Source organism: Lynx rufus, unplaced genomic scaffold (genome assembly GCF_022079265.1).
Source record: "Lynx rufus isolate CCGP_SWC_20201006 ecotype Redwood Valley unplaced genomic scaffold, mLynRuf1.p SCAF_2, whole genome shotgun sequence".
Taxonomy (NCBI): domain Eukaryota; kingdom Metazoa; phylum Chordata; class Mammalia; order Carnivora; family Felidae; genus Lynx; species Lynx rufus.
In genome coordinates this window covers 202,997,003-203,023,628 of record NW_025814834.1, presented here as the reverse complement: position 1 = coordinate 203,023,628, position 26,626 = coordinate 202,997,003, and the positions used below count along the sequence as shown (strand labels likewise).

General features: G+C 43.2%; 1 protein-coding gene and 1 long non-coding RNA gene across 5 annotated transcripts; one reads left to right on the top strand and one right to left on the bottom strand.

Moving 5' to 3' along the window:
- On the bottom strand, positions 1–12,734 carry LOC124515909 (uncharacterized). The gene is made up of 3 exons (XR_006962923.1): positions 12,583–12,734; positions 7,130–7,180; positions 1–237 (listed from the first exon to the last, which is right to left on the bottom strand). It is a non-coding gene; the product is annotated as an uncharacterized LOC124515909 (long non-coding RNA).
- Positions 11,877–25,287, top strand: PDIK1L (PDLIM1 interacting kinase 1 like). 4 transcript variants are annotated; one of them, XM_047084986.1, is made up of 3 exons: positions 11,877–11,992; positions 14,706–15,007; positions 21,180–25,287. In XM_047084986.1, exons 2-3 carry the CDS (start codon positions 14,723–14,725, stop codon positions 21,918–21,920), a joined length of 1,026 nt encoding a protein of 341 aa, XP_046940942.1. In that variant the 5' UTR covers positions 11,877–11,992; positions 14,706–14,722; the 3' UTR covers positions 21,921–25,287. The 4 variants fall into 4 exon arrangements, with proteins under 4 accessions (XP_046940942.1, XP_046940939.1, XP_046940940.1 ...); XM_047084983.1 differs by lacking the exon at positions 11,877–11,992 and adding an exon at positions 12,408–12,490; XM_047084984.1 differs by lacking the exon at positions 11,877–11,992 and adding an exon at positions 13,228–13,484.
- Positions 25,288–26,626: the final 1,339 nt, after the last annotated feature.

Genomic DNA, 26,626 nt, shown 5'->3' with positions numbered 1-26,626 from the left:
CAAAGAAACATTCATGGATAGAATTCTTAGCTCCGGTGGGGGACTGGGAAATTCCCGGAAGATCTTTGCTCCTTGAGGTCTGCCGCCGCTCATGCAGGAAGGAACAAGAAGTCACGTATAAGATGAAGAAACTGGGCTCCCAACAGCCTCTCTTCACCGCACACTTACTGCGCACTGAGCCCCGTGCTCCGCGTGAATCATTCCATTTGTTCTTTCCACAGCCGAGTGAAAATGTTTCTATGGTGCAAAAGGGTTGAAAATGATTATTCCCAGGGAACGGGAGGAAACTGAGGCTGGGGCGCGTCCATCTGCCCTGTCACCCAGCTGTGTATGGGAGGCTGTGCTCTAAGTCAGGAGGAGAGATTGGGAGCTCCGGGGGCTCTCTCCGCCCTCACTCCGTTCCACACTGCCATGAGCTGGTTTGTCTTTTCTGGAGGCCCAAGTGGGGGGCCCTGCTCACTCGGGACATTGGATTCCTGGAAGGACAGTGCTGTGCCCTCAGGGGACTGAGAGTCTGACTGCCTGCAGCGCAGCTCCAGGCAGGAATTTCACACCTTCCCAGACCCTAGACCACAGGTGGAGGGTGTCTGGGGGACAGGCCAAATCGGCCTGCGAGGCTGGGAAGGGTTGTTCCCACAGAGAAAGGGCTCCTTCTCCAGTCCTCAGCCACCTGTTCCCCAGACCCGCCCTCTCCACCTCTGTACCTCCTCTTTGGAACGCTAAATCTACGGACTGGTGGGGCTGGCTGGGTATTAATAGCTGGAGTCTGACGTTGGTGCTGATTAGAAAGGCATCCTGGCAGCCAAGCCCTCTGAATGCCTTTCAGCCCATCTCTCCAAGCCTCCCATGACCCTGAAGAGGATGAGGGTGGCAGGATGATGATGATGATGATGATGATGATGATGATGATGATAATGACATAGCAGTTACCCTGCTTTGAGGGCCACAGTGCCAAATGCATCACCCACACTGTTGTGTTCAATCCCTACCTGTACTGTTTAGTACCTCCACTTAATATACAGAGAAATTGAGGCTGGTGAGAGGTCAAGTAAGTTGCCCCAGGCCTCACAGCAGGGAGCAGCCGGGCAGGGACTCAAAACCGTCTGCCAACAGCAGCAAGCGCTCCTGTGGGTGACGGAGCCAAAGACGTGTGTCCTGCTCGAGTCCCGGTAAACACGGTGGCCCAGTCCCCTTAACCTCCAGGAGCAGAGCTGACTCGTACCGGGGATGGGAGGGGATGAGCTTCCAGGCAGGACAGGGCCTGTTCGTCCGAGGGGCAGGGCCAGAGCCAGCCTGGGAGAGGAGGTGCTCTCCCCGGGCTTCTGGTGTGGGGAGGCGGGTGACAGGGAAACCAGGCCTGTGATTACCCCTCTGCTCACCTCTTCTCTTGCGGTTCTGGTTCTCCCTCCCTCACACATCTCTTCACTCCTTTGAGGTGTCTGACTATTTGGGAGAGACAGTCAATCACAGGGACAGGAAAGCAAAGAGGCCCATTTGTCCCTGGGCTCGTAGTCACAAAGGCCTCAAATCTAGGCTCCTGGCATTAGCTTTCGAGGGGCGGCGTGGCACAGTGGTCGCTTAACCACTTACCGCCAGACTGCTGGGCCTCCCTTCCAGATCTGCCATTTAGGGTTGTGTAGCTTTGGTAAGGTTCTTGAACTGCTCTGTGCCTCTGTCCCCCTGTCTGTAAAACAGGGAGAAACTCCCACGTCCATAGGGTTGTTGTGAAAATCAACCGAGTTAATAAAAGTAAAGGGTACATTTCTGCAAGCTTAAAAAGCCTGGCACAGGGGCGCCTGGGTGGCTCAGTCGGTTAAGCGGCCGACTTCGGCTCAGGTCATGATCTCGCGGTCCATGAGTTCGAGCCCCGCGTCGGGCTCTGTGCTGACAGCTCGGAGCCTGGAGCCTGTTTCAGATTCTGTGTCTCCCTCTCTCTGACCCTCCCCTGTTCATGCTCTGTCTCTCCCTCTCTCAAAAATAAATAAAACGTTAAAAAAAAAAAAAAAAAAGCCTGGCACAGAATAAGCGCTCAATCAGTGTTACACTCCATCATCAGCTATTTCCAAGCGATGTTCCATGCAGAATAACAGAAGGGAAAGGAGACGTTCATCAAGGAAACTTTAAAAACTCCTCTCCCATACTGCACCATTCAACACAACCACATTTACTCCATTTCCTTCCGATTATTCTCCTGTCCATCATTTTTACAACTCGACAGTCACAGCGTACTGAAAAGCCGTGCAGCCTTGGGACTTGTTTTTCATTTAACGTGTTATCCCAAACGTTTTCTATAATCGTCGAATAGGATGGAACTGAGGGCCTGGTCCGTGCTGAGCGTGGCTCTGGGCTCTGGGCACACGGCCACCAGCGGGAACAGACAAAGCCATCCCCTCTAGGAGCTTACGTTCTAGTGGGCATTGCCTTCAGAACTCATTCTTTTCCATCGGGGTCTCATCACACAAACAGAGAACACAAACAGGAAGTGCCGAGTTCAAGGAATTTTTACATATGTACTCATCCACGTCACCATCACCCAGGTTAAGATCCAGAACATTTCCATCACCCCAGAAGACTCCTTCACCTTCCCCATCAATAACCACCCCACTTCCACAAAGATTAGTCTCACCTGTTTAAGAAGAGGACCTACTCTTTTGGGAATGCCTACTTTCTAATGGCTGCAGAATATCCCATCCTATCCATGTATCGTTGGACACATTTTTTGCTTTCAGTTTCTCACTGTTATCAATAATGCTACAGGGACTGTCGCATTTTCAATTACCTCCTTAGCCTAGACTCTCAGAAATGGGATTGATTTTTGAAAGGGTACTTAGTAAACATTGACAGGTTGCTTCCCTAGAATGTTGTAGGGTCCCACCAGCAGTGGGAGGAGCAAGCTACAACCACACAGCATAACCAGAGTGCAGCTCAGGCACCTGCCTTCTTGGCTAGAATCGCCTAGAATTTTAAGAATTCCCGGCATATAATATAGTGCGACAGAGGTCTGACGGGCATGAGAAAGGCTCACTAGGCAGCATCTCTCTTGGTCCTGAGTTTGGGGCTGAGCTTTACCACATCAGAACCATGACTTCTCGAAGCACACTGAAAGGGAATTCATCTTTCACCGATGGATTAACAAAAACCAAGCGGCAGAGGCAGATTCAATCACTAAAGCAGATATCAATCTAGGAATTTACCAAGATACATTGAACAGTCAGGGAAACAAGAATGTGCATACCGGCGTGCCCTCTCTCTGTTAGAAGGCCACAGGGAAAGCCAGCTTACGAGAAAGTTTCTCGGTGGCTCAGTCTGTGATCCCCAGAAGGTAGGGCTGGTGAGAAGGAGGCTCTGACATGTGAGGAGAGGACATCTTATCCTCAGCTCAGCGGACTCCCTCAGATCTGGGTCCTTAAGGAAAACTGAGGTCAGCCCCACACTCTTTGACAATTCCTCCTTCTCATGCCAAATTTCCAAACCCCAGACCCTGTACAATCTCCCACCTGCCCTTCAGTCTAATTGTCCCCTCTTTCCTGGTCACAGCCTCATCTACGCCACCACCCATCGCCTCTGGCCTAGACCTTTGCAGCCAACTTCTCTCTGTTCCTCCCGCCACCCTTGGTCCAACCTCCACCTGGCAGCTAAGTGATCTTTTGAACTGCAAATCTGATCATGTTTAAAATCTCTACTTAAACCCCGTCGGTGATGGAAGGATGAATGGGTAAGCAAAATGTGGTGTGTACATACAATGGAAGATTATTCAGCCTTAACACGAAGAAATGCTGACGTTTGATGCATGAATTGAAGGCATTATGCTAAGTGAAAGAAGGCAGACACAAAAGGACAAATACTCTTAAATATCATACAGTGCTTTTATGAGTTACCTGGAATAGGCAAGTTCATAGAGACAGAAAGTAGGATGGCAGTTGCCAGAGGCTGAGAAGGAGAGGGGATGGGGAGTTAGTGCTTAACGGGGACAGAGGTTCAGTTTCGGAAGAGTTCTGGAGATGGATGGTGATGGCTGTGCCACACTGTGAATGTACTTAACACTGAACTGTACCCTTAAAAATGATCAACTTTGGGGCACCTGGCTGGCTCATTCGGTGGAGCATGTGACTCTTGATCTCAGGGTCGTCAGTTCAAGCCCCATGCTGGATGTGGAGACTTACTTAAGGTTAAAAAAAAAAAAAAGTCAGCTTTATGTTATATATATTTTACCACAATTTTAAAAAACAACTTCGATGGGGGCGCCTGGGTGGCGCAGTCGGTTAAGCGTCCGACTTCAGCCAGGTCACGATCTCGCGGTCCGTGAGTTCGAGCCCCGCGTCGGGCTCTGGGCCGATGGCTCAGAGCCTGGAGCCTGTTTCCGATTCTGTGTCTCCCTCTCTCTCTGCCCCTCCCCCGTTCATGCTCTGTCTCTCTCTGTCCCAAAAATAAATAAAAACATTGAAAAAAAATTAAAAAAAAAACAAAAAAAAACCCAACTTCGATGACTCACTTTTATCTCAAGATCCATAACAGGGTCTACCGGACCCTGCAGGATCTGGCTCCTGCCTCATGTTGGACGTTTAGGGCTGATCAGCACACCTCTGCCCCCTTCAACTGGGATTGGGCCCTATTAAGAAACAGGAACAGGAACCCACAAACGTATGGCCAACTAATCTTCGACAAAGCAGGAAAGAATATCAGTGGAATAAAGACAGTCTCTTCAGCAAGTGGTGCTGGGAAAACTGGACAGCGACACACAGAAAAATGAACCTGGACCACTCTCTTACACCATACACAAAAAGAAACTCAAAATGGATGAAAGACCTAAACGTAAGACAGGAAGCCATCAAAATCCCAGAGGAGAAAGCAGGCAAAAACCTCTTTGACCTCAGCCACAGCAACTTCTTACTCCACACGTCTCCAGAGGCAAGGGAAACAAAAGCAAAAATGAACTATTGGGACTTCATCAAAATAAAAAGCTTCTGCACAGTGAAGGAAGCAATCAACAAAACCAAAAGGCAACCAATGGAATGGGAGAAGATATTTGCAAATGACATCTCAGATAAAGGGTTAGTATCCAAAATCTATAAAGAACTTAGCAAACGAGAGGCTTGAACTCACCAACCATGAGATCATAACTTGAGCTGAAGTCAGATGCTTAACCGACTAAGCCACCCAGGTGCCCCCTTGAATCTCAATTTAAATGTCGCTTCTTGTTTAAAGCTTTCCCTGACCTTGTATCCCTTTCACGTAAGAACAATTTCGGATCTCTCCTCTGGGCTCATGTAATCTCCTGTGGCACTAAATGACATTGTACTGTCTTTGGTTGTTTAGGCATCTGTCACCCCGGGTAGGCTATGAGGGCAGGGACCTTGTCTTCTTGTTCACTGCCTTTTCACCAGCATCTAGCATAATTTCTTGCACATAGTAGTTGCTCAGTAAATAGCTGTTGACTTATGGATGAATAAAGAGCCCACCATGTGCCAGGCACAGACTAACTCTTTGGGAGGAGTTTGTGAAGTGATATTTGCTAACTGCCCCCACCAGTAAATAAGCCCTATTCTCCAGGACACAGAGCTTGATCAAGGAAGGCCCACAATCCTTAGTGAGCCAATCAGATCCAAAGACTCAGGACTCAATCTCAGGACTGTTGTTGAGGAATGGAGTGGCTGACTTTCTCTTTCCTGCAGGGGCAAACTCCTGAGGCTGAACCCCTGGGACTGCTGCCTACCACCTGGGCCCATCAGAGAAGCCGGCCTTAAGATGTAGTCGGCAAAGTGGGAGGCAGCATACAGAAAGCTGAGTCTTTGGTGATATGTGAGCTGCTGGATCAAAGCTTTCCTGCAACTGGTATTCCCATCTCAGTTCCTCTCAGGCACACCTGCCAACTATTCCTTTTCAGTCAGTTTGATTGGGTTTCTGCCCTTGTAACATACAACTTCCAGAAAGGCCAGGGGCAGCCAAAGCTCCAACATCTTAGTATCCGCTGAGGAGCTGAATGAATCCTCAGTTTGAGATGCTCTTGGGACCTTGTCTTGTGGCCCTCCTCAACCATATTGGCTATCAGATGGGGACACCGCCTAGCAGCAGCTCTTGGCACCAAGGACAGGGGATGGGGAGGTTGGTCTTAACTACTAGCTGCTCCACTGTTCTCAGTCCTCACTGAAGAGACAACTAGGACCCATCCAAAGACAAAACAGCTGAAGTTGTGCCTGGCCCACGACCTTCTTGGTACCCTAAATCACTTGTTTGGGGGCTGGATCAGAAATAAGCATTTCAATCTGCTTGGTGGAGGTGTAGAACTAAAGAATCAGATGTCAGAGCTGGAAAGATCTGTAGAGATGAGCTGGTCCCCTCATTATGTATAATGAAGAAACTGAGGCACGGAACAGGGAGACTTGTTCAAGGTCACAAAGCATGTTAGTGCCAGAGCTGGCACTCTCCTTAAAGGAGTTTCTCCATCAGCCTCCCCCTGCAGAGATGTGGCTGGGAAGGAGAGGGGAGAGAACATAGATGGGGATTCTCCCTGCTATGGGGAGATAGGAGCTGTTCCCCAAACAGTCACTAGTAGGCCTGGTTAGTCGTCCTTAATAATTTAGTAGTATGTTGATAACACCTTGTGACTAGCCTAGGGTGAGATGAGTTCAGAGGGTACCATGTCTCTGATAAAGCATCAGTCATGCCTCCAGAATTTCTGCAGAGGAGGAATTTAGGGCCAGCAGCCTGGTGGGAAAGGAGACTGAGACTTGCCCTGAAGCTGCATTTGCATAGTTGGTCTACTGCTGTTACTGATTTCCACACTATTGACATTTTAAGCAGGATCATTCTTTGCAGTGGGTGACTCTCTTGTGCATTGTAGCAGCATCCTCGGTCTCTACCTACTGGATGTCAGCAGCACCCACCCTCCCAGTGTGATAACCAAAATGTCTCCAGACATTCTGCCAAATGGCCCTGAAAGGGCCACCTGACCCATTTGAGATCCATTGTATGATCTTAATTGTATGTTTAACTGGCTGAGAGGGCATGAGGAGATTCTTCTAAAAGAAGACAGGAGATAAAAATAGGAGCCACCCTCTCCTATAAGGAAAAAAAAAAAGTTATCAGAGGGCTGGTCAGCTCTAGGCAGAACTGTGAACTTTGACCTTACCATGCAAGCTTCCTTTCTTGACCATTTTCTTCTCTGTCATGGCTCCCATTCCTACGTAGAAAAAAAAAACAAAAACTATCCATGAAAAAATTAATATTTCTATCCATGCTAAAAGTGAGACAAGCAGGATACTATAGTTAAAATAGTTGAACTTCAAAACACAATCGTTATACTCTTAAGATGTGAGCGTTCCACTGTATGCAAACTATATCTCAAAAAATTAATTAAAAAACACATGGGCATTGTAGTCAGACCAGCGTTCAAGTCCCAGTTCAGATATTTCCTAGCTGTGTGATTCTGTCTTCTTAGAACCACTGCTTCCTCGGTTGTAAAAGTGTACTGTTTGCACAGTGCTGGCACAGGGAGGAATATGAATATTACCTATTTTATTTGCATTTATAGTACCTATTTATATTTATCTGTATTTTACAGGCAAAATTGCTCCCCAGTGATTTGCTTCCTATGGACCTATCGTAATTAGGGGCATCTCCACCTGCCTCTTTGCATGGGACCCCTTTGTTCAGATAGGAAAAATAAAGTCTGAAAACACAGCAATTTATAGGACTTGGACCTGGAGTCTTGGGTCCACCAATGACTTCCTAGGAACTTAAGTTACTGAGTTCCTCTGAGTCTCCCTTTTCTCAGCTTAGAAATGGTGTACTAATACTACTCATTTCCCAGGGTTCTTGTGAGATTTTACAACGTGGCTCTACACCCGTCTGGGAATTCAGACCTGCCTTAAAGGCTGGGGCACCAGCTGTACTAATAGAACCTGCCACAAGGGGGCAGGATTGCTACATCCAAGTTCCCACCTGTCTAAAACCGTCATTTAATTTTTTGAGCATAGTTGTCTAACTTGTTATAATGGGAAAATTCAGACATATACCAAAGTAGAATAGTGGACCCCATGTACCCAGCACCAGGTTTCAACAACTATCAACATTTTACCAATCTTCCTCCCTCTTTTTGTTTGCTATACTGCTTGTGGGGTTGTAAAGCATAGCCCAGACCTCATTACACTTTATCTGTAACACATCCATGTCCTATTCTAATTGAAAAAGGCTTTTATTTTCACAGGCACTATGCCATTATTGCACCTAACGAAAAAGGACAATAATTCCTTAATTTAATCTATCAGTCTATGTTCAAATTTCCCTGATTGTACCAAACATGTCTTTTGACAGTGGCTCGCTTGAATCAGGATCCAAATGAGGTTATTGCATTTGGCAAGTGTCTTGATTTTTATGCTTTAACGTTCTGTCTTCCTTTTGAAATTTCACACCATGAATTTGTTGCAAAAACCAGGTCACTTGTGTAGTAGAATGTCCCACATTTTGCGTTTGGGTGATTACGGCTGATTTGTCTATCTCCCTTATTTCTGGTAAACTGGTAATTAGATCTTGGCTTGATTAGACTTAGCTTCTTTTTTGCTTTTTAAGGCAACAATATTTCTTGGAGAGCGCTGAATCCCCCTCCTGGTGATGTTAAGTTTGATCACTGGGTTCAGGCACTGTCAGCCTAAGTTTTCCATTACAAAATTCCCCAACACCTTTTATCCAATTGTTTTAGCATCATTTCATGATCTTCACCCAGACTCATTACTTCACTAAGGTTTGCAAAATCATGATTTTCTAATCCTATCGTTTCTTTTGCATTTATTAGTCGGAATTCTTCTACCAAAAAAATAACTTTTACCTATTTGCCTACCTACAATATAACTGATCGAGGAATGACCAGAAAAAAAATGTTTGATTATTTCCCTTTATCAATGTTCACAGTAATTAGTTGACTCCCTATAAAACTCCATGGGTAACAAACATGCTGTTTTCCTTAAGTATCATTATTATTAACTAATGGATTTTTATATATTTTATGTGTTCTAACCTACTGAAGTCATTATTGTTCTTTTAATGCCGAAATTGTTCCATCTTTGGCCAGTGGGACCCCTTCATATCGGTTCCTCAGTCATCCTTACGTGACCCCAATAGTCTTTGATGGCTTCCTGGCTTCCAGGCATGAGATGATCCAGATCTGGAACCAGCCATTTATCTAAGGAGCCTTGATTCTCTTTGCTTACTTTTTAATTTTTTTGAAACTGGAAAATGGTATGTGGAGATCAAATCTGTGCATTAGGGGTGTTTGTTACTACTGGGTTCGTGATTGTTTCTAGGCCTTTTCAGCAGAGAGCTAGAAAAGACATTTTTTAAGAGGACAATATGTACTTTGTTCATTCTGCTATCTAACTCAGATCTAAAATTATCCTAGGCTTGTTTAATATTTTTAACTTTTTCTCATATGTTGAAATTCTTGATGCCTAATGACATTAACATGCTATTGGCTTTATCTTTAAATATCTATCATAGTTTCAAAATAGCAGTGTCAATATTACTACTAACAACCAGACTAGTAAGTGAAATTTAATATTTGTATGCAGTTCTAGTTGTCCTTCGACTATATCCCATTAGAGAAGTACAGTCAAAATACGTATAAAGCCACTTGAAATTATTTTCTCCATGTAGTTTTGCCACCAATCTGACATGTAATGGCTCATTTGCTCCCATCTGTTTTTTATTTTTGTGGAGTGTTTTATTCTCTTTACTTAACTTTGTTTTATAAATATGCAAAACATTTACAAGTTTCCCAAACAGTCACTGTATCATAAAGTACATTCACAGAAGTCTCATTTCCATCCCTGCCCTCTCCATCTCACAAAGGCAACCATTTTTAGAAGACTGGGGTTTATTCTTCCATTGTCTAACTTGTAAATATAAGCAATTAATGCATATATCACTCCATTACTTATACAGAAGATAGCATCTAAACACTATTATGCATTTTATTTCACTAACAATATATATCGACATCACTCCAGGTTAGTATGTTTATTGGTATATGTAAGAAGTCTTTCATGTATCTTTTTACAGCTGCCTAGCACTTTATCCTGTGCATGTACTATAATTTATTCAGCCAGTTCTTTATCGACATGTGAGCAGTTTCCAGTGTTTTGCTGTAAAAAATGCCATAATGAGTAATAGCCTTGTGCACACAGCTTTTTGTATTTTTGCCAATGTATCACTAGGACTGATTCTAAGAAGTTTAGGATTTGGCTTAGGATTGCTGGGTGAAATAGTAAATATATACGGAGAGTGGCTATGTGTTGCCAGATTTTCTTAATGAGTTACATTGTTTTGTCTCCTCACAAGCAATGTAGTACTATCCTCAGGTGTGTTTTGGTCCCATATCAGATAGAGGAGGCTTCAGAGACGAATCATAGATAGATAAGATTCCTGTCCCCAGGAACTCTCAGTCTAGTGAAAGTCCTATGGGCAAACAAATAATGTTGTAACTTAATAAGCCAGGCAGATCTACCCTGAAGCTAATGAAGCTTAAGCTTGAGTCCCCTATAGAGACACTTTCCAAGGTCTCAGCAGTGTGTTCATGGAGCCATTCTGTAATGTTTTTCCTGAAGAGATACCCCAAATTATTTAAACTTCAGCCTCCGTAACACGTTGATTTCACCTCACTGCCTATCTTTGGGGGTTCTGGGGATGGATTTCAAGTCTCAGTTCTGCAGTCAGCGTCAGATGAGGGATTCCTGTATTTACTGACACAACAAAAGGAAAAAGGCTCTTCTGACCAGAAGAGATACCCCTCTCCTGATTCTGATCAGTTACCCACACAGGTAATAAGGCCTTCCATAGTTTCCCTCTACTTTCAAGGGCAGAAACAGCCTTGGCTAGCGTCAGCATTCCCAGCAGACAGCTAAAGAATGGTAGATGGTACTTAAAACAAAAGTCTGAACCGATTACAGAGCCGGGTATTGTTGGGTTTGGGGCAGGGTTGGGGGGGGGGAGCGGGAGGCAGTTACACCAGGAGAGTGGGTATTCAAAGCAGGCACACACACCCCACAAAAACACACCATTTGGTCAAATAAGGCACAGGTCTGTTTCCTCACCTGTAAAAACAGGATGAGTAAGCCTGCCCTTGTGAGGTTTGGTCAGGATTAGTAAAGCCAATTTAAAGACCTAACCCAGTCCCAGACTCTCGGGAGAAGGTCCATAAATAGAAGACAGAAAATAAAATGGGTAAGTGGTTGATCCTTGAGATTGGTGACAGGGATGCTTTGCACATCGTGCCAATGCACCACTGGGAGGAGGAACAGCCACTTTATTGACAAATAGTAGATGCAGAATAAATTGGCAAAGAAGGAACGGACGTTTCTGGCGGATGCTTACTGATCTGTGTAACTAACTGAATAATGGATTGGTCCGAGCCTCTGAGTCGCTGACAGTCCCGGGCTGGCTGTCAGGCGACTGAGGGCCGGGATCTGACGGACCGCTGTCAGTCTGGCCGCGAGAGTACAGCCGTCTTCGCGGTCCATCCCGGCCCCGGCTGCCTCGGACCGCCGCCCGTCGCCGCTCGCGGGTTGGATCCGGACTCCACGCGGGGGCAGCCGCCGGGCAGGGCGCCAGGGGCCGGCACCGCCTCCCCTTCCTCTCGGCGCCGGGCAGGGCGCCCCCGACTCCCGGCGGCCGGGGCCCGGGAACAATGAGGCGCCGGGTTCTTTAAGGGAGATACCACCGCGCCGGCGGGGCAGGGGACGGCGTCCTCCCAGATGATCGCACCCAGTCCCGCGCCGCCGCCGCCTGGGCAACTGCACCGTCCGCAAACATGGCTCAGTGACTCTGACAAAAGGTGCAGCCTCCCTCCCGGCGGGGCGGACGCCAGGCCTCCCAGCTCGGGCCGCGCCTCCCCGCGGGCCCGCCGAAGAGCTCCGCGTCCCGCAGGCACCCCAGGCCCGAGCCGAAGAAGATGCACCAGGCGTTCCGCCCCAGCGACCCCCGCACACCTGCCCGCAGCTCGGTAGGTGGGAAGGGGGGCGGGGAGGGAGCGGGGAGGCCGCGCCGGGCGCGCGCACCCCCAGGCCCGGACCTGCTGCCGCAGACCATCCCAGGGGCCGCGGGCCGTGCGCGCCCGCTGCGGCTTTACAGATACCGAGTCCCGGCGTGCAGCGGCCTCCGCGTTCCCGGACCCGGCCACCCCTGCGGGGAGGGGCACTAGTGGTGCGTTCCGGGGCGCGCACACCTTCGGCGACTCCCGGCTCCTGAAAGCCTCGGGAGAGGGAGGAGGACGGCAGAGCGCGGGGCGCGCGCCCAATAAGGATGGCGCTCGGCGTCCCGGCTCGCGCTACGGAAAGCCGGAGGGGGGCGGGGCCGCACGGCGTAAGGGGGTGTGTCCGCGCGCACCACGGGGGCGCGCGCCGGTCTCTGACTGGAGGCCGCCGCGGCTGAGGCGCGAGCTGCCCGATAATGGCGGCCTGCAGAGCCCGTGAGAGGGAGAAGCGGCGGCGGCTACCCTGAGGTAATTCTGGCCCTTAAGGCCTGGCAGAGAGGCCCTGCTGCAGAGCCGAGAGCCCTGCATGCGCCTCCCTCCCCGGGAGGCCTGTCACAGACCTGTCAGCGGAGTCCTCCTAGGGAAGGCCTCCGGCCCGCACTCCTCAGGCCACCGGCCCCGGCTGCGGCCTCCCTTTCTGCCCCTGGCCTCCTGCCCAGGCTCTGGGCCTCAGCCGCCAGCCCCAGGAGTCAGGGCAGCTGCAGGACTGGCTCCTCGGGGTGAAGGGCCTCGGGAGGATCCCCTCCGGGTTTGGTCAGGACGCCGCCGAGGAGGGGGAGGGCCTGATCCTCGGCCAATGAGCGGGGCGCTGAGCCGCCGCGTCGGGCAACACCTCTGCCCAGGGCTGGCCCTTCCCGGGCCCGGCAGGTGTGGGGCCGGGCCGGCCGGCGGCCCGGCGCTGGGCTAGCAGGGCCGGCGCGAGGGTCCGGGAAGGGCCGGCCGGCCGCTCAGGTTCGCATCCAGGGATTTCATACACGCCCTCCCTCCCGCCTATTGGGGTGCCCTTTCGTGTGGGGGTACGGGCCAGCCTGCAGGCCACGAGCCACTTTGACACGGATAGTAATGGGCGATCCACGGAGAGCGGGAAAGAAAGGCTGCTGTGGACCTGGGGCACGGATTCCGTGGCAGGAAATCAGACACTAGGAAATGCAATAGGAATTTGAACGGGGGGGGGGGTTCCAGTTAGAGGAAGTGGGACGAAGAAGTAATCTCAGAAGCTTTCATTTTCTTTATTAAATCTTCCCTATGGACTTAGAGTAGCTGGACCCAGTTTTTCAGGGTCAAGAGTCAGTAGCTTCTTGTACCCCCCAAACTGTCCGCTATGAAGATTGCACGATCTCTTGCGCATCGTGGCCAGCTGCAAATGAGATTTGTTCCCGAAGCTCATGAGAATCTCAACATTTTTTGGAGAATGAGGTGGCATGCTTTTGACTTTCTTGATACAACTCACGAGCATTTCTGGGTAGGGCCTTTGCTTCTGCCTTTAAATGATTTTTCAAGTTGAAAGATCTCTGCCAGAGAGCCCCTTCATATGGAGGAGAAGGTTTTGGTGGCAAAAATGGTCTAGATCTAAATAGCTGTTGTCAAACTCAACAACAGAAAGGTAACCATATTCTAAGTAGCTTGTTTTATTTTATTTTATTAAGTTTATTTATTTTGAGAGAGTGCGAGCTTGAGTGGGAAAGGGACAGAGGGAGGGAGGGAGGGGGAGAGAGAGAGAGAAAGAGAAAGAGAATCTTTAGTAGGCTGCATATTCAGCACAGAGCCAGATGCAGGGCTCAATCCCAGGATTCTGGGATCATGACCTGAGCCAAAGTCAAGAATCTGTTGCTCAACCTATTCAGCCACCCAGGCGCTTGCTTTATTTTTAAAAGACCATTTTTCTCCACAAACTTTCTTTTCATTTATTTTGCAAGAAATGAGGAAATAACATAAAATTAAATTAAGGACATACACAGTTTGACAGTTTACTAAAAAAAAAAAAAAAAAAAAAAAAAAAAGAACAACTACATATTTTCAGTTCTATATGTAATGTGGTTCACTTTCAGTCCTGAAGCCCAAGCCAGGTGTTTGTATTTCTAACTGTGGGGGTTTTTTGTTTGTTTTGACATTTTTATGAACTTGTGTGTGTGTGTCAGCATTAAGGAGAAGCTGGAATTTTGTTTATCATTTTTACTTACTGATCAAGAAAAAACAAAATTTTTGGTTTGTTTTTAACAGTAATATTTTGAAGCAGTTTGTGTAAGAGGCAGTATAACGTAGTGGTTACAGTTATGAGGGTCAGAGCCAGATGACCTGGTTTCAAATCCCAGGTCCACCAGTTGGTAGCTGTTTGACCTTAGACATGTTGCTTAAACTGTGCTTTAGTTTTCTCATCTATAAAATGACCATAATAGTGTCTGCTTCAAAATATTGTTGTGAGGATTAAATGAATTTAATATTATAAAGTGCTTGGAACAGTTCCTGATACATGGTAAGTACTACCTAAGTGTTAGCTGATTTATTATTATTATTATTATTATTATTATTATTATTATTAAAATATTTAGATTTGCCTAAGTTATAACAGTTACCCTTCAAGCAGTACAAACAGTGAAACAGGTAACTAAATCATACATAAGAAGGTGTATAAGCCAGTAAGTATACTTAATTTCAACAGAGCAAACTTTGTTGATTTTTCCAGAAACTTTGACCTTGAAGATGGTGAGTAGCCAGCCAAAGTACGATCTAATACGGGAGGTAGGCCGAGGCAGTTACGGTGTTGTGTATGAAGCAGTCATCAGAAAGACCTCTGCACGGGTGGCAGTGAAGAAGATTCGATGCCATGCACCTGAAAATGTTGAATTAGCCCTGCGTGAGTTCTGGGCCCTAAGCAGTATCAAGAGCCAACATCCAAATGTGATTCACTTGGAGGAATGCATCTTACAAAAAGATGGGATGGTGCAAAAAATGTCCCATGGCTCTAATTCTTCCCTTTATTTACAGGTATGTGTGGTTGAATGGGAAATAGAAGTGACTTGAACATAGCATTGGTCAGCAAAAAGAGAAATAAAAGCGTCAGATAAACTTGTACTTTTAAATGCAGGTGTTTATATAGTGAGGAGTAGATAGGGGTCTGCCAAGAACTGAGTAGATGTTTGCTTTAAAACAAGGTTTTATTTAAACCTATGATGCAAATACCTAAAAATAACATAAGCCACCTGTTATGCCATGATACTTGCCAATCTGCATGGGAATGGGGCAATGTAGGAACTAGAGAAGTGATTGAGATCAGAGTCTAATAAATTCATTTATTTGAAATCAATCTTTTGGGGAACTGAAGACAGAAGAAATGAAAACTCCACAATCAATAGCAGTACCCATATAGATAATTGGGCATTTCTTTCTTTTTTTTTTTTTTTTTTCAACGTTTATTTATTTTTGGGACAGAGAGAGACAGAGCATGAACGGGGGAGGGGCAGAGAGAGAGGGAGACACAGAATCTGAAACAGGCTCCAGGCTCTGAGCCATCAGCCCAGGGCCCCACGCGGGGCTCGAACTCATGGACCGCGAGATCGTGACCTGAGCTGAAGTCGGACGCTTAACCGACTGCGCCACCCAGGCGCCCCGGGCATTTCTTTATAAATCAGTAGTTTGAACAAAAGCCTCTGCTGTTTTAGAGGGTTACGTGGTTTCTTAACCATGCAACTCCAGTTAATTTTCATGAGGTATGTGGCATAGTACTTGAATGTTATTAATAGTGCTAATAGCTAACGTTTGGGTTCCTACTCAGTTCTGTGCTCTGTGCTAAGTGCTTTAAAGGCAGTTGCTCAGAACAGTCTTGTGAAGGTGGTATTATTATTATCATTACAAATGAAGAAACTGAGGCTTAGAATAAATAATGAATTTATTAAAGTCACCTATCTAGCAAGTGACAGAATTGGAAGCTGAATATAGGAGACTATCTGACTGCTAAAACTTGTGTTCCCTTAACTTCCAAATTACTCTTGCCTCCAAATTACTTTTTTTGTAGACCTGGAGAAAGCATTAACATAGAAAAATAGAAAAGATTTGCTAGATTTTTTTTAGGTTGGCTTCTGACATAGATCAAAATCTCTAGGAGGCCCGTACTTGCTGCATAGAAAAGGTATTTAAAACATAGGTAGTTAAAGGCCAGACGAAAATTTCTTAAGTCTAGTCATTCTTGGAAAAAGAAATAACTTTCTATGAGTTATGTCTAAATTCAGAATTTACCATCAGGGTACAGAAGTATGATTTTAAAATAACAAAAGCTTTTGGACTAGGAACAACAAGGAAGACAAACACATTAATCTGTGTAATTAGAAACCTGCAGGTTTTGGGGCGCCTGGGTGGCGCAGTCGGTTAAGCGTCCGACTTCAGCCAGGCCACGATCTCGCGGTCCGTGAGTTCGAGCCCTGCGTCAGGCTCTGGGCTGATGGCTCGGAGCCTGGAGCCTGTTTCCGATTCTGTGTCTCCCTCTCTCTCTGCCCCTCCCCCGTTCATGCTCTGTCTCTCTCTGTCCCAAAAATAAATAAAAACGTTGAAAAAAAAAATTAAAAAAAAAAAAAAAAAGAAACCTACAGGTTTCATCATATGGTAAACAAATATCAATCTTGAGAACCTAATTTATATCGTAGTTTAGCATGCTCTGCCATGAAACCTCTTAAGGCAGTGACTATAAAGCCCAACTATTTAGCCTCTATTTGATTTATTATTTACATTTCTAAAAGTGCTTATTATGTCCATTGCACTGATAGGAAATATTAGAAACAGTCTTACCACATTCCCTCTTAAAAGTGAATAGGACCTTGCTGAACTTTGCGTTGAATTTTGGAGACCAAGATATATAATCTCTCTTGGACTACAGATACAAAGACGTTTAAATAAATGACTTATTGCTGATGGTATCCTTGATCCAGATCAAGCAACCTTCATAGTAACTAGGCATTAGGTGGTCTTTCAAGGCTTTAAGATGTAAAGTACTTCCAGACTTGATTCAGTGATTTTTTTTTTTTTTTAATCTAAAGCACCTTTTTATTTGTACTCTTACATCTTTGAAAGCTTGGTAGACCTGTGTTCGACTTGTAGCACTTTTGCTAGCTGTATGACCTTGGCTAAATAGCTCATGTCTTCCTAGCATCTGTATCTTCAGACATAAAATAGAAATAATAATTTTTACCTTCCATGGGAGTTGTCAAAATTAGAGATGATGCAGGTATAATATTTGGCACATAGGAAGTACTCAATAGTAGGTTATTGTTAAAATTGTCTTTTCTATGGATTTATTTAGTTCACCAGACATTGATCAACACATTTAGCAAATACCTTCTCTAAATTCACGTCTGATAAAAACAATTAAATCTATAATGTGACCACAGAGTCCCTATCCCTGGCTTTCTCCATTCTTTACACGAATTTTTGTTTTTTTCTGTGTTTTTCTAAGTATTTTCCTTGTTCTAAAAGATTAAACCAGTTCCTAGTAGCTAAAAACCTTACCTAGAAGAAAATGTAAAACAAATAATTAACAGAGGATGTAGTCTCACCGTAGGAACTTAGTGGCCAGTCTGTATAATTTATAATAAGTGTCATGAATGAGAGGTACAGGATGATATAGGAGCATATGATAGAGAAGCTGACATAATTCTGGGGTTCAGGAATTATGAACTTTCAACTAAGGGATACCTGGGTGGTTCAGTTGGTTAAGCCTCCGACTTCAGCTCGGGTCTTATCTCATGGTTTGTGGGTTCGAGTCACATGTCAGGCTTTACACTGACAGTGTGGAGCCTGCTTGGGATTCTCTCTCTCTCCTTCTCTCTCTGCCCCTCCCCCACTGTCTCTCAAATATATATACATACATACACACACACAGGAACTGTTTCAACTGAAACAGTGGAAACATGAAAGATAAAGAGGAGTTAGCCAGATGAGTGAGTGAGAAAACTTCACAGCCAGAAAGAACTGTATGTACAAATATCTTAAAGCAAAAAGTAAGTACAAAACATTCTAAGGAGTGAAAGAAGATAATAAGGCTATACTATACTGGGAGAGTTGTTTTAGATGAGACTGGAAATATCAGCAAGGTTAGAGGATCCCATAGCCCATGTTAAAGAGCTTAGATTGTATCCTAAGAGATCAGGGAAGCTATTGAAGGACTTGAGCCAAGAGACCCTATGGCTGATGACATCCTCTACACGTGGAAATAAGCAGATTGGGCACTGTACTTCTATAGCTCTCAACCAGTGACCCTCAAACTATAGCCCTCAGCTAGTTTTTATATGGCCCAGATGCTAAAAATAGTTTTTACTTTTTTTTTTTTAAGTTTGTTTATTCATTTTGAGAGAGAGAAAGAATGTGAGCGGGGGAGGTGCAGAGAGCTAGGGAGACAGAATCCCAAGCAGGCTCCGCTCTGCCAGCGCGGAGCCTCGCGTGGGTCTCAGTCCCACGAACTGTGAGATCATGATCTGAGCCGAAATCAAGTCAGGCACTGAATGGACGGAGCCACCAGGCACACCTAATTTTTCGTGGTTTTTTTTTTTTAAATGTTTATTTATTTTTGAAAGAAAGAGTGTGGGGAGGAGGGGCAGAGTGAGAGGGGGACAAAGAAGCTCCTCGCTGTCAGCAGAGAGCCCAGAGAGCCTGGTGCAAGGCTTGAACTCACAAACCATGAGATCATGACCTGAGCCAAAGTCAGACACTTAACTGACTGAGCCACCCAGGTGCCCCCAGTTTTTATATTTTTAAAGAGTTTTTAAGAAAAAGAAAAAAATGAAAATATGAAACAGAGACCTTATGTGGCTTATCAAGCCTAAAATATTTACTTATCTGGCCTTATTCTAAACCATTCTTTGAATGGACTTTGACCATTACTTATCTGGCCTTATTCTAAACCATTCTTTGAATGGTTTAGGACTCTGCATTGCTCAAAGCTATTTAGGAAGTTTGATTTTGAGAGTAAAGACAGAAGAGAGGAAATGAAGGAGTGATGATGCTGGTCTTTAATCTCAGCATATTTAGTAATAGTGCACTTGGTAAATAATTGTGTGATCTGTACCTTTCTAGACTGTTCTGGCTCACTGGCAAACACATACAACAAAGAAAATGCATGCCAAAGACATCTGCAGACAGTTGCAATTACAGCTGTTTGCCATTGGGGGAGATGGCATGAAAAGGTGCTCTTTGCTTCTGCCCTCCAAAATGACAAGAGGACGTACTAGTGGACTTAAACGTAAAATTAGCAGTTCATTCATTCTTTTAAATTTTTTTTTTAATATTTACTTATTTTTGAGAGAGAGACCGAATGCAAGTGGGTTAGGGGCAGAGAGAGAGGGAGACAGAATCTGAAGCAGGCTCCAGGCTCTGAGCTGTCAGCACAGAGCCCAACGTGGGGCTCGAACTCACAGGCCATGAGATAGTGACCTGAGCCAAAGTCGGAGGCTCAACCGACTGAGCCACCCAGGTGCCCCACCAGTTCATTCATTCTTTAACAACTCTTCATCTTCCCTATTGAGCTTCTATTCAGTGGGTTTGAAAAGGACACTATGGGACAAATGCTTTCAAAGCACTGTATCTATATTTTAGAATGACAATTCATATTCAGTGAAGTAATTAATATTCTTGAATTTAAGGTAATAGAGTTATAGTTAGATAATCATAACAAATGAAATAGCAATTTGTTCTAGGTTTTCAGCTTGTATAAAAGAAATCTACAAACTCAGATTTGAATTTTTATTTCAAAATGTAAATTTTTTTTATAAATTGGTTTTAGAAGCCTCCAGTGATTGCCAATGTATTTGGCGTTCTGCCTGTAGAAGTTCATGAAGCAATAATGTCAGTCTTTATTTTTATCAGTGGCTACAGGAAGGCTTTATTTCTGTAACAACTAGTGTTCCTTGATCATTTTTCTCTTAATATCACAGATTATTTGATAGTGTATGTCCAGTGAACATGAAAGTTATTTCAGGCCATTTAATTGAATAGAAATTCCTAATGGATGTTTATATCCCAGCTGGCAGTCTCCCAGATCTGGCTGCTGAAACTTTGACTTTTTTTTTAATGTTTATTTATTTCTGAGACAGAGCATGAGTGGGGGAGGGGCAGAGAGAGAGGGAGACACAGAATCCGATGCAGGCTCCAGGCTCTGAGCTGTCAGCACAGAGCCCGACACGGGGCTCAAACTCATGAACCATGAGATCATGGCCAGAGCCAAAGTCGGTTGCTCAACCAGCTGAGCCACCCAGGCGCCCCAAAAACTTTTGACTTTTTCATGAAGCTATTAGCTAGGTGGGTAGAGTTCAGCTCTATTAACACACACACAAAATGTATAGCCAGTTGGACACTTTTCAAAATAAAGCTATTGATTGAGTGATTGATTGATTGTAAGTTCTATACTCAATGTGGGGCTTGAACTCATGACCCTGAGATAAGGAGTCCTATGTTCTACCAACTAAGCCAGCTAGGCACCCCTAAAGCTATTTAATTAAAAAAAAATTTTTTTTTAATGTTTATTTTTTTGAGAGAGAGCATGAGCAGGGAAGGGGCAGAGAGAGAGGGAGACACAGAATCTGGAAGCAGGCTCCAGGCTCTGAACTGTCAGAACAGGGTCTGATGCGGAGCTCCAACTCACCCACCATGAGATCATGACCTGAGCCGAAGTCAGATGCTTAACCGACTGAGCCACCCAGGCACCCCAAGCCATTTTATTTTTAAATAAATTTTTATGTCTTGACTTAGAGATTTGGTGGTATTCATTAGGAGCAAAATGACAGTTTGAAGTACTGAAGTTTAAAATAAAATGCACATATAAAAGCACTGACCAAATAAAACATTCATGGAATTTCCACTTAAAATTGGGAGTCTCACTTAACCAGTCACTTATTTTCTATAGCTGAATTTTAATTTTTTTAATGTTTTTTATTTATTTTTGAGAGAGAGCGTGAGCAGGGAGAACAGAGGGAGAGGGGACACAGAATCCAAAGCAGGCTCCAGGCTCTGAGTTGTCAGCAAAGAGCCCGACGCAGGGCCCGAACCCACAAACTGTGAGATCATGACCTGAGTTGAAGTTGGACCCTTAACCGACTGAGCCACCCAGGTGCCCCTATAGCTGAATTTTATAAACTGTACAGATGATTGTAATCCATTTATTTTTTCCCTCTTATAGCTTGTAGAGACTTCATTAAAAGGAGAAATTGCCTTTGATCCCAGAAGCGCCTATTACTTGTGGTTTGTGATGGATTTTTGCGACGGCGGAGATATGAATGAGTATCTGTTGTCCAGGAAACCCAATCGTAAAACTAACACCAGCTTTATGCTTCAGCTGAGCAGTGCTCTGGCTTTCTTGCATAAAAACCAGATCATCCACCGAGATCTTAAGCCTGATAACATCCTGATTTCTCAAAGCAGGTTGGATACCAGTGACTTGGAACCCACACTGAAAGTGGCCGATTTTGGTCTCAGTAAAGTTTGTTCAGCCTCTGGGCAGAACCCAGAAGAACCTGTCAGTGTAAACAAGTGTTTCCTTTCCACAGCGTGTGGAACAGATTTCTACATGGCACCTGAAGTGTGGGAGGGACATTACACAGCAAAAGCTGACATCTTTGCTCTGGGGATTATCATCTGGGCAATGCTGGAAAGGATCACATTCATAGACACAGAGACAAAGAAGGAACTCTTAGGGAGTTATGTAAAACAAGGAACTGAGATTGTGCCCGTTGGAGAGGCGCTTCTGGAAAATCCCAAAATGGAACTTCTCATTCCTGTGAAGAAAAAGTCTATGAATGGGCGAATGAAACAACTGATTAAGGAAATGCTGGCTGCAAACCCTCAGGATCGCCCAGATGCTTTTGAACTAGAACTCAGATTAGTACAAATTGCATTTAAAGATAGCAGCTGGGAAACGTGACACATACATTGTTTGCAAATATCTCGGATGGTATGCTGCTTATGTTTTCACAGTGATGCAACAACATAATGTGGCTGAAAAAGAATATAAAAAGCTAAACTCCACCTTCTAAGGGTTTAGATTTTATTGTGGGGTGTTTTTTTTTCATTTTTCTTAAGTCCAAGCTGGCCATTTTGTTAGTATGTTTTAAGTGTGTATTACCAATGTGGGTGTACATTTTTTAAAATGATCATTGGAAGTTTGGCAGGAAAATTCTCTAAGAGCCAAGAGGAGAAGAAAGTCCAGTTTTCTGGAAATAAGTCTCTAAGTATTTTAGACATTCCTTGTCAGTATTAGGAATTTCCATGGAAGAAGAGGTTTGCATGCTGGTAATGCAACCTTTGAAGCTTTGTAAAGGAAACATATATGTATATATTTATGTATATGTAAGTATGTGAATGTGTGCATTTTGCATTCCATATGAAGAAAATGCCACTTCTGTTTAAATTATTTGATGTAGGTTTGGGTTTTGAGATTTGCTGGTGAAATCAGTGATGAAAAATAAAAGAACCTTCCCTCATCTTCCTACCCTGTCCTTCCCTCTAATGAAATCATACCACATTTTTTTATTTTTGTAATATTATACAGCTTTTTTTTAAGGCATCATTTTGGAGGGTCTAAAATTATCTAACTAAACATAAAATTAAGTGATCCAAAGCTGCTGAAGTATGTTTGAGCTCTCCAGTGCCCTATAGCTGCAGGAGTTGAATTAGCCATGCAATCATGTGGTGCCAGGTTGGCAAGGACCTTGATTCAATCACCTTCTTTAAGTAACCAAGCATTCAATTAACCAATTAAACCACTGCACTGGAACATGTCTGCACTTGAGCATCTGCAATCTGATATAAATCTGAACACAGGATTCCTCTGTTTCTGAAAACTTTGCTATATATGAACTGCCCTACTTGATATATTAATTTTTGATTTCAAGACTTTGTCTAAGCCTCAGCATAAAGTTGAAGAAATCAAAAGAAATCTACCCTCACATCGCCTGCCCTGATATGGTCTCTTGTGTAATCACTGGAATTCCTTTCATTTTAGCACTAATGCTATTTTCTCTTGTCTAATTTGACACAGTAATGATAGTGATATGGTTGTGTTAAATGTTGATCACCTTTTTCTAAAGTGGGAGATGATACCTATACAGTGTGACAAATGGATAAAATATTGTGGCATCAATTATATCTTTCAAGTAGAAACATTATTGATTTTATACAATCACACTTGGTATGGTCTATGTAAAAAACCAATAGACTGTTACTCTTCTTGAAGTTAGTTTGATTTTTAACCCTGTATGGTTGTCTCCAGTTTGTTTTCCTATATACATGCAGATAATTAAAATCTAAGGAAAGTTTTCCTAAAACAGAATATTAGCCTTTAAGGTTAGATAGACTTTAAGACCATTGTATCTAGGTTAGTCTTTATAAAGCACTAGAATCTTTGGTCAAAGTAAAAAAAAAGTATTAGAATACTGAAATTGTTAATAGTTTGCATAGTCTCCTCACTTTTTTTTTCTTGAGTTTTTTTTTTTAATTGAAGCATAGTTGGCACCCAATGTGTCTCCTCAGTTTTTTTGAACTTCTACAACTTTTGGAATTTTGCTAACATAATTTTTTCCTTAAAGTGTATTTGGGGACTAGAGAAGGTGAAAAAGCACAAAAAATTAGAGTATATAAAATTTCTGAACTATGTGTTACTTGATCTGGAAGTTTGAAATTTGGACTGAAAGGCTTTATTGAACTAAAGCCTTTTATTATTTTTTTTAATAAACCTTTTAAAATAAAAAAATATACTTTTAACATCACTTTCAAGCCAATAAATACAAGAAGCTTTTTGGAAATTAGAGGTGGAAATACACTGGAACCTCATGACCATTGACCCTCTGGATCACCAAATTACTGTAACACAGATCTGGCCAAGGGGATTGAGTTATTGGAAGTGAAAAGTATTCTAGTGTCACACCAGTAAGGTGGCACTTCAGCAGAGATTCATGATGATTCAGGTGATAGCATGCCGGTGCTTCATTTGCTCTTCAAATATCTATGTGCTTAGAGTCATGGTTCCCTAAGTACATAGTTTTGGTCTTGCTTCATTTAAAATAGCTAACAATTACCTATTTTGAAAGATTTCACCTGTGAAGTGGAAATCTTTCTTTCATTGGCAGCAAAGGTATGAGGTGATCAGGAGGTTTCTTCTGGAGTTTTCTCAGTCCTTGTATTCTAAAATAGCCTATGATACCAAGCAAAATGATAGTAAATTCTTTGTCTATTTGTTCTTTTGGTCAGGAGGTATTTATTAAGTACCTACTGTGAGCTCAGCACTAAAGGTCAGTTGATAAAATGACAGTTTAAAAATGGTATATAACCCTACAAGCCTTTTCCAGCCAGGAGTAAGAAATAAAAGGTTAGCGATACTTGGAAATTCCTGGATATTTGCTAGAGGAAAAACGAAAGCGAGAATTTGTGCACAGTGCCTTGCCCATAATAGGTACTCAATAAACAATTATTATTCCTCAGAGTCTCTTGCCATGGTTTATAGTGTTTTATGAAATTTGTCTTAATTGAAAAAAGACCAAATATTTCAAATAAGCTCATAGGCAGCTGTGGCCAGTTAAAATATGGGGTTGTACAGTTAGTTCCTAGAATGTTATTTTGCACTAGATGTCACTTAGAAAGATGGGGTTCCTGTAGATTTTTGGTGCTAAGGGATACTTTGTCATTATGATGAAGTAAGTGTTAAGTGTCAGATAAATAGCACACTGAATAGTTCTTTCTGCTGGTCTGTTTTTTCCTCTTTGTTGTTGTTGTTGTTTTTAATTGTAAAATGTTTATCAATCAAACTATTGTAGCAGCTACAAAATAATTCACCAGCATGACAAAATGGTCAAAAAATAAGTCATCAGCACTTCAAAAATGAAAGCAACTTTTGAAATTTTCTTTTAAAATTGTCAAATATATTTTATGAAGAATTTATAAAAGGGGGAAATGATTGTAATTTATTGTTCATGACTGTTTTTTTTTAAATAAAGTGAGTTTCAACAACAAAAAAAAACCCTGAAATTCTATATTGCTGATTTGGTGGCTCTGTATAGTTCTGTAGTGCTTTACTTCATGAACATAAAATAGAGGGTATAAAATTTGAAACAATGTCATTTTCAGCCTTATCTATTAAGTGAAACTTTCTGTAATAGAAGCTATTACTGAGGAAAAGATGATTGGATTATAGGAATTTCAGCATTTCAAGTTCTCTAAAATTTTAATGCTTACTATCTTGCTGTATTTGTCAGAAGAACTTATATTGCCTGAAATAAATGTTTTTTTTCCATTAATCTTTCTATCTCCTTAAGCTGAGGATGCATCCCAGACTCAGAATGAAGTACAGTAAATGTACCAAGAGGAAGTCATTTTTCAATCCATAACTTGAAACCATGGTTTCCTTTCTGTAAAGTCATCTGGCCCGCTTTTTTTCTTTTATAGGTTTTATTGTGTATGTCTTCTCCAGAATAAACAAAGTACTGAGGATACAGTGCACTTAGTGGCCCAATAGACCAGCAGAGGGAAAAACTGGAGGCAGAAAACATTAACGCTACATGTGATCCAGCGGCAAGTAGGAACTTAGGCATCAGGACTTGTGGCTGCTTCTGACTCTGCCACCTTCTCCTGGCATAACCTTTGTACACAGGCAAATTTTGCTTTCTGTTTTGAGACTAATTTTTTAATTAAATCTTAAGCTATAAATATTTGTATTTACTAGCTTGTTTGTAATCCCTTGCAGTTTACAAAGAGCCTTCACATGGTTTTTAACATATCTTTGCAGTGGGTTTTACTTAAAATAGGGGCTGGTTTCTTGATGAAGAAATTAATAGTAGTACACCAGTTAGTGAGGTAATGGTAAGGGTTTTAATGCCTAATCTCAGACTCCAGCTGGAGTTTTCTCTAATAACAAAGCTTTATCTTTCTCACTGAAAATGACCCCTGGTTGTTTTGGTCTTTAAATTTAAATGTTGCTCTCTTAGCCAACCAATCATAGATGTCCTCTAAAATGCAGTGTAATGATAGACAGTTGGTTTGTGGTTAGATAACAACTTGAGAAAACCTACCACACCTCTTGAGGGCACAGTGCTGTCTTGCGTCTTTTAAAGGCAGTACTTTCTCTTTTGTAATGATTTCTCATTGGTTAGAAGAGAATTGTAAAAAAAAAAAAAAAAAAAAAAAAGATGTCTTTGACTTCACTCTTTCGGTTCCTGTTCAGCCCTGGTATTTCAAGCTTAACTTGTTCTGAGCAGAATTAGGTAACTTGGTATTACTAAAGGCATCATGGCGTAGAGGCTGAAGCACAGGTTCACTGTAGCAGATCTCCTACCGAACACTTGCTTTTGCAAATACCTACATAATATGTGGCATTGGGCAAGTCACTTCATTCTGAGCCTTAGTTCCCTTATCTGTAAAACTGACATGATGTATTTACATTTCAGAATTTTTGTATGGGTCAGAGATAATACACATAAAGTGGCTGGCATAGTATCTGGTACATTAACTTCTCAAATCGTTGCCATTATTGTTAACTGGGTTCTGATTTTGACAATATGTTGAATGAATGAATGGGTTCCTGATAAGCCAGTCTTCAGCTGTGGCTTTGATTCTTCTCCCCTTTGGGATAACGTGATG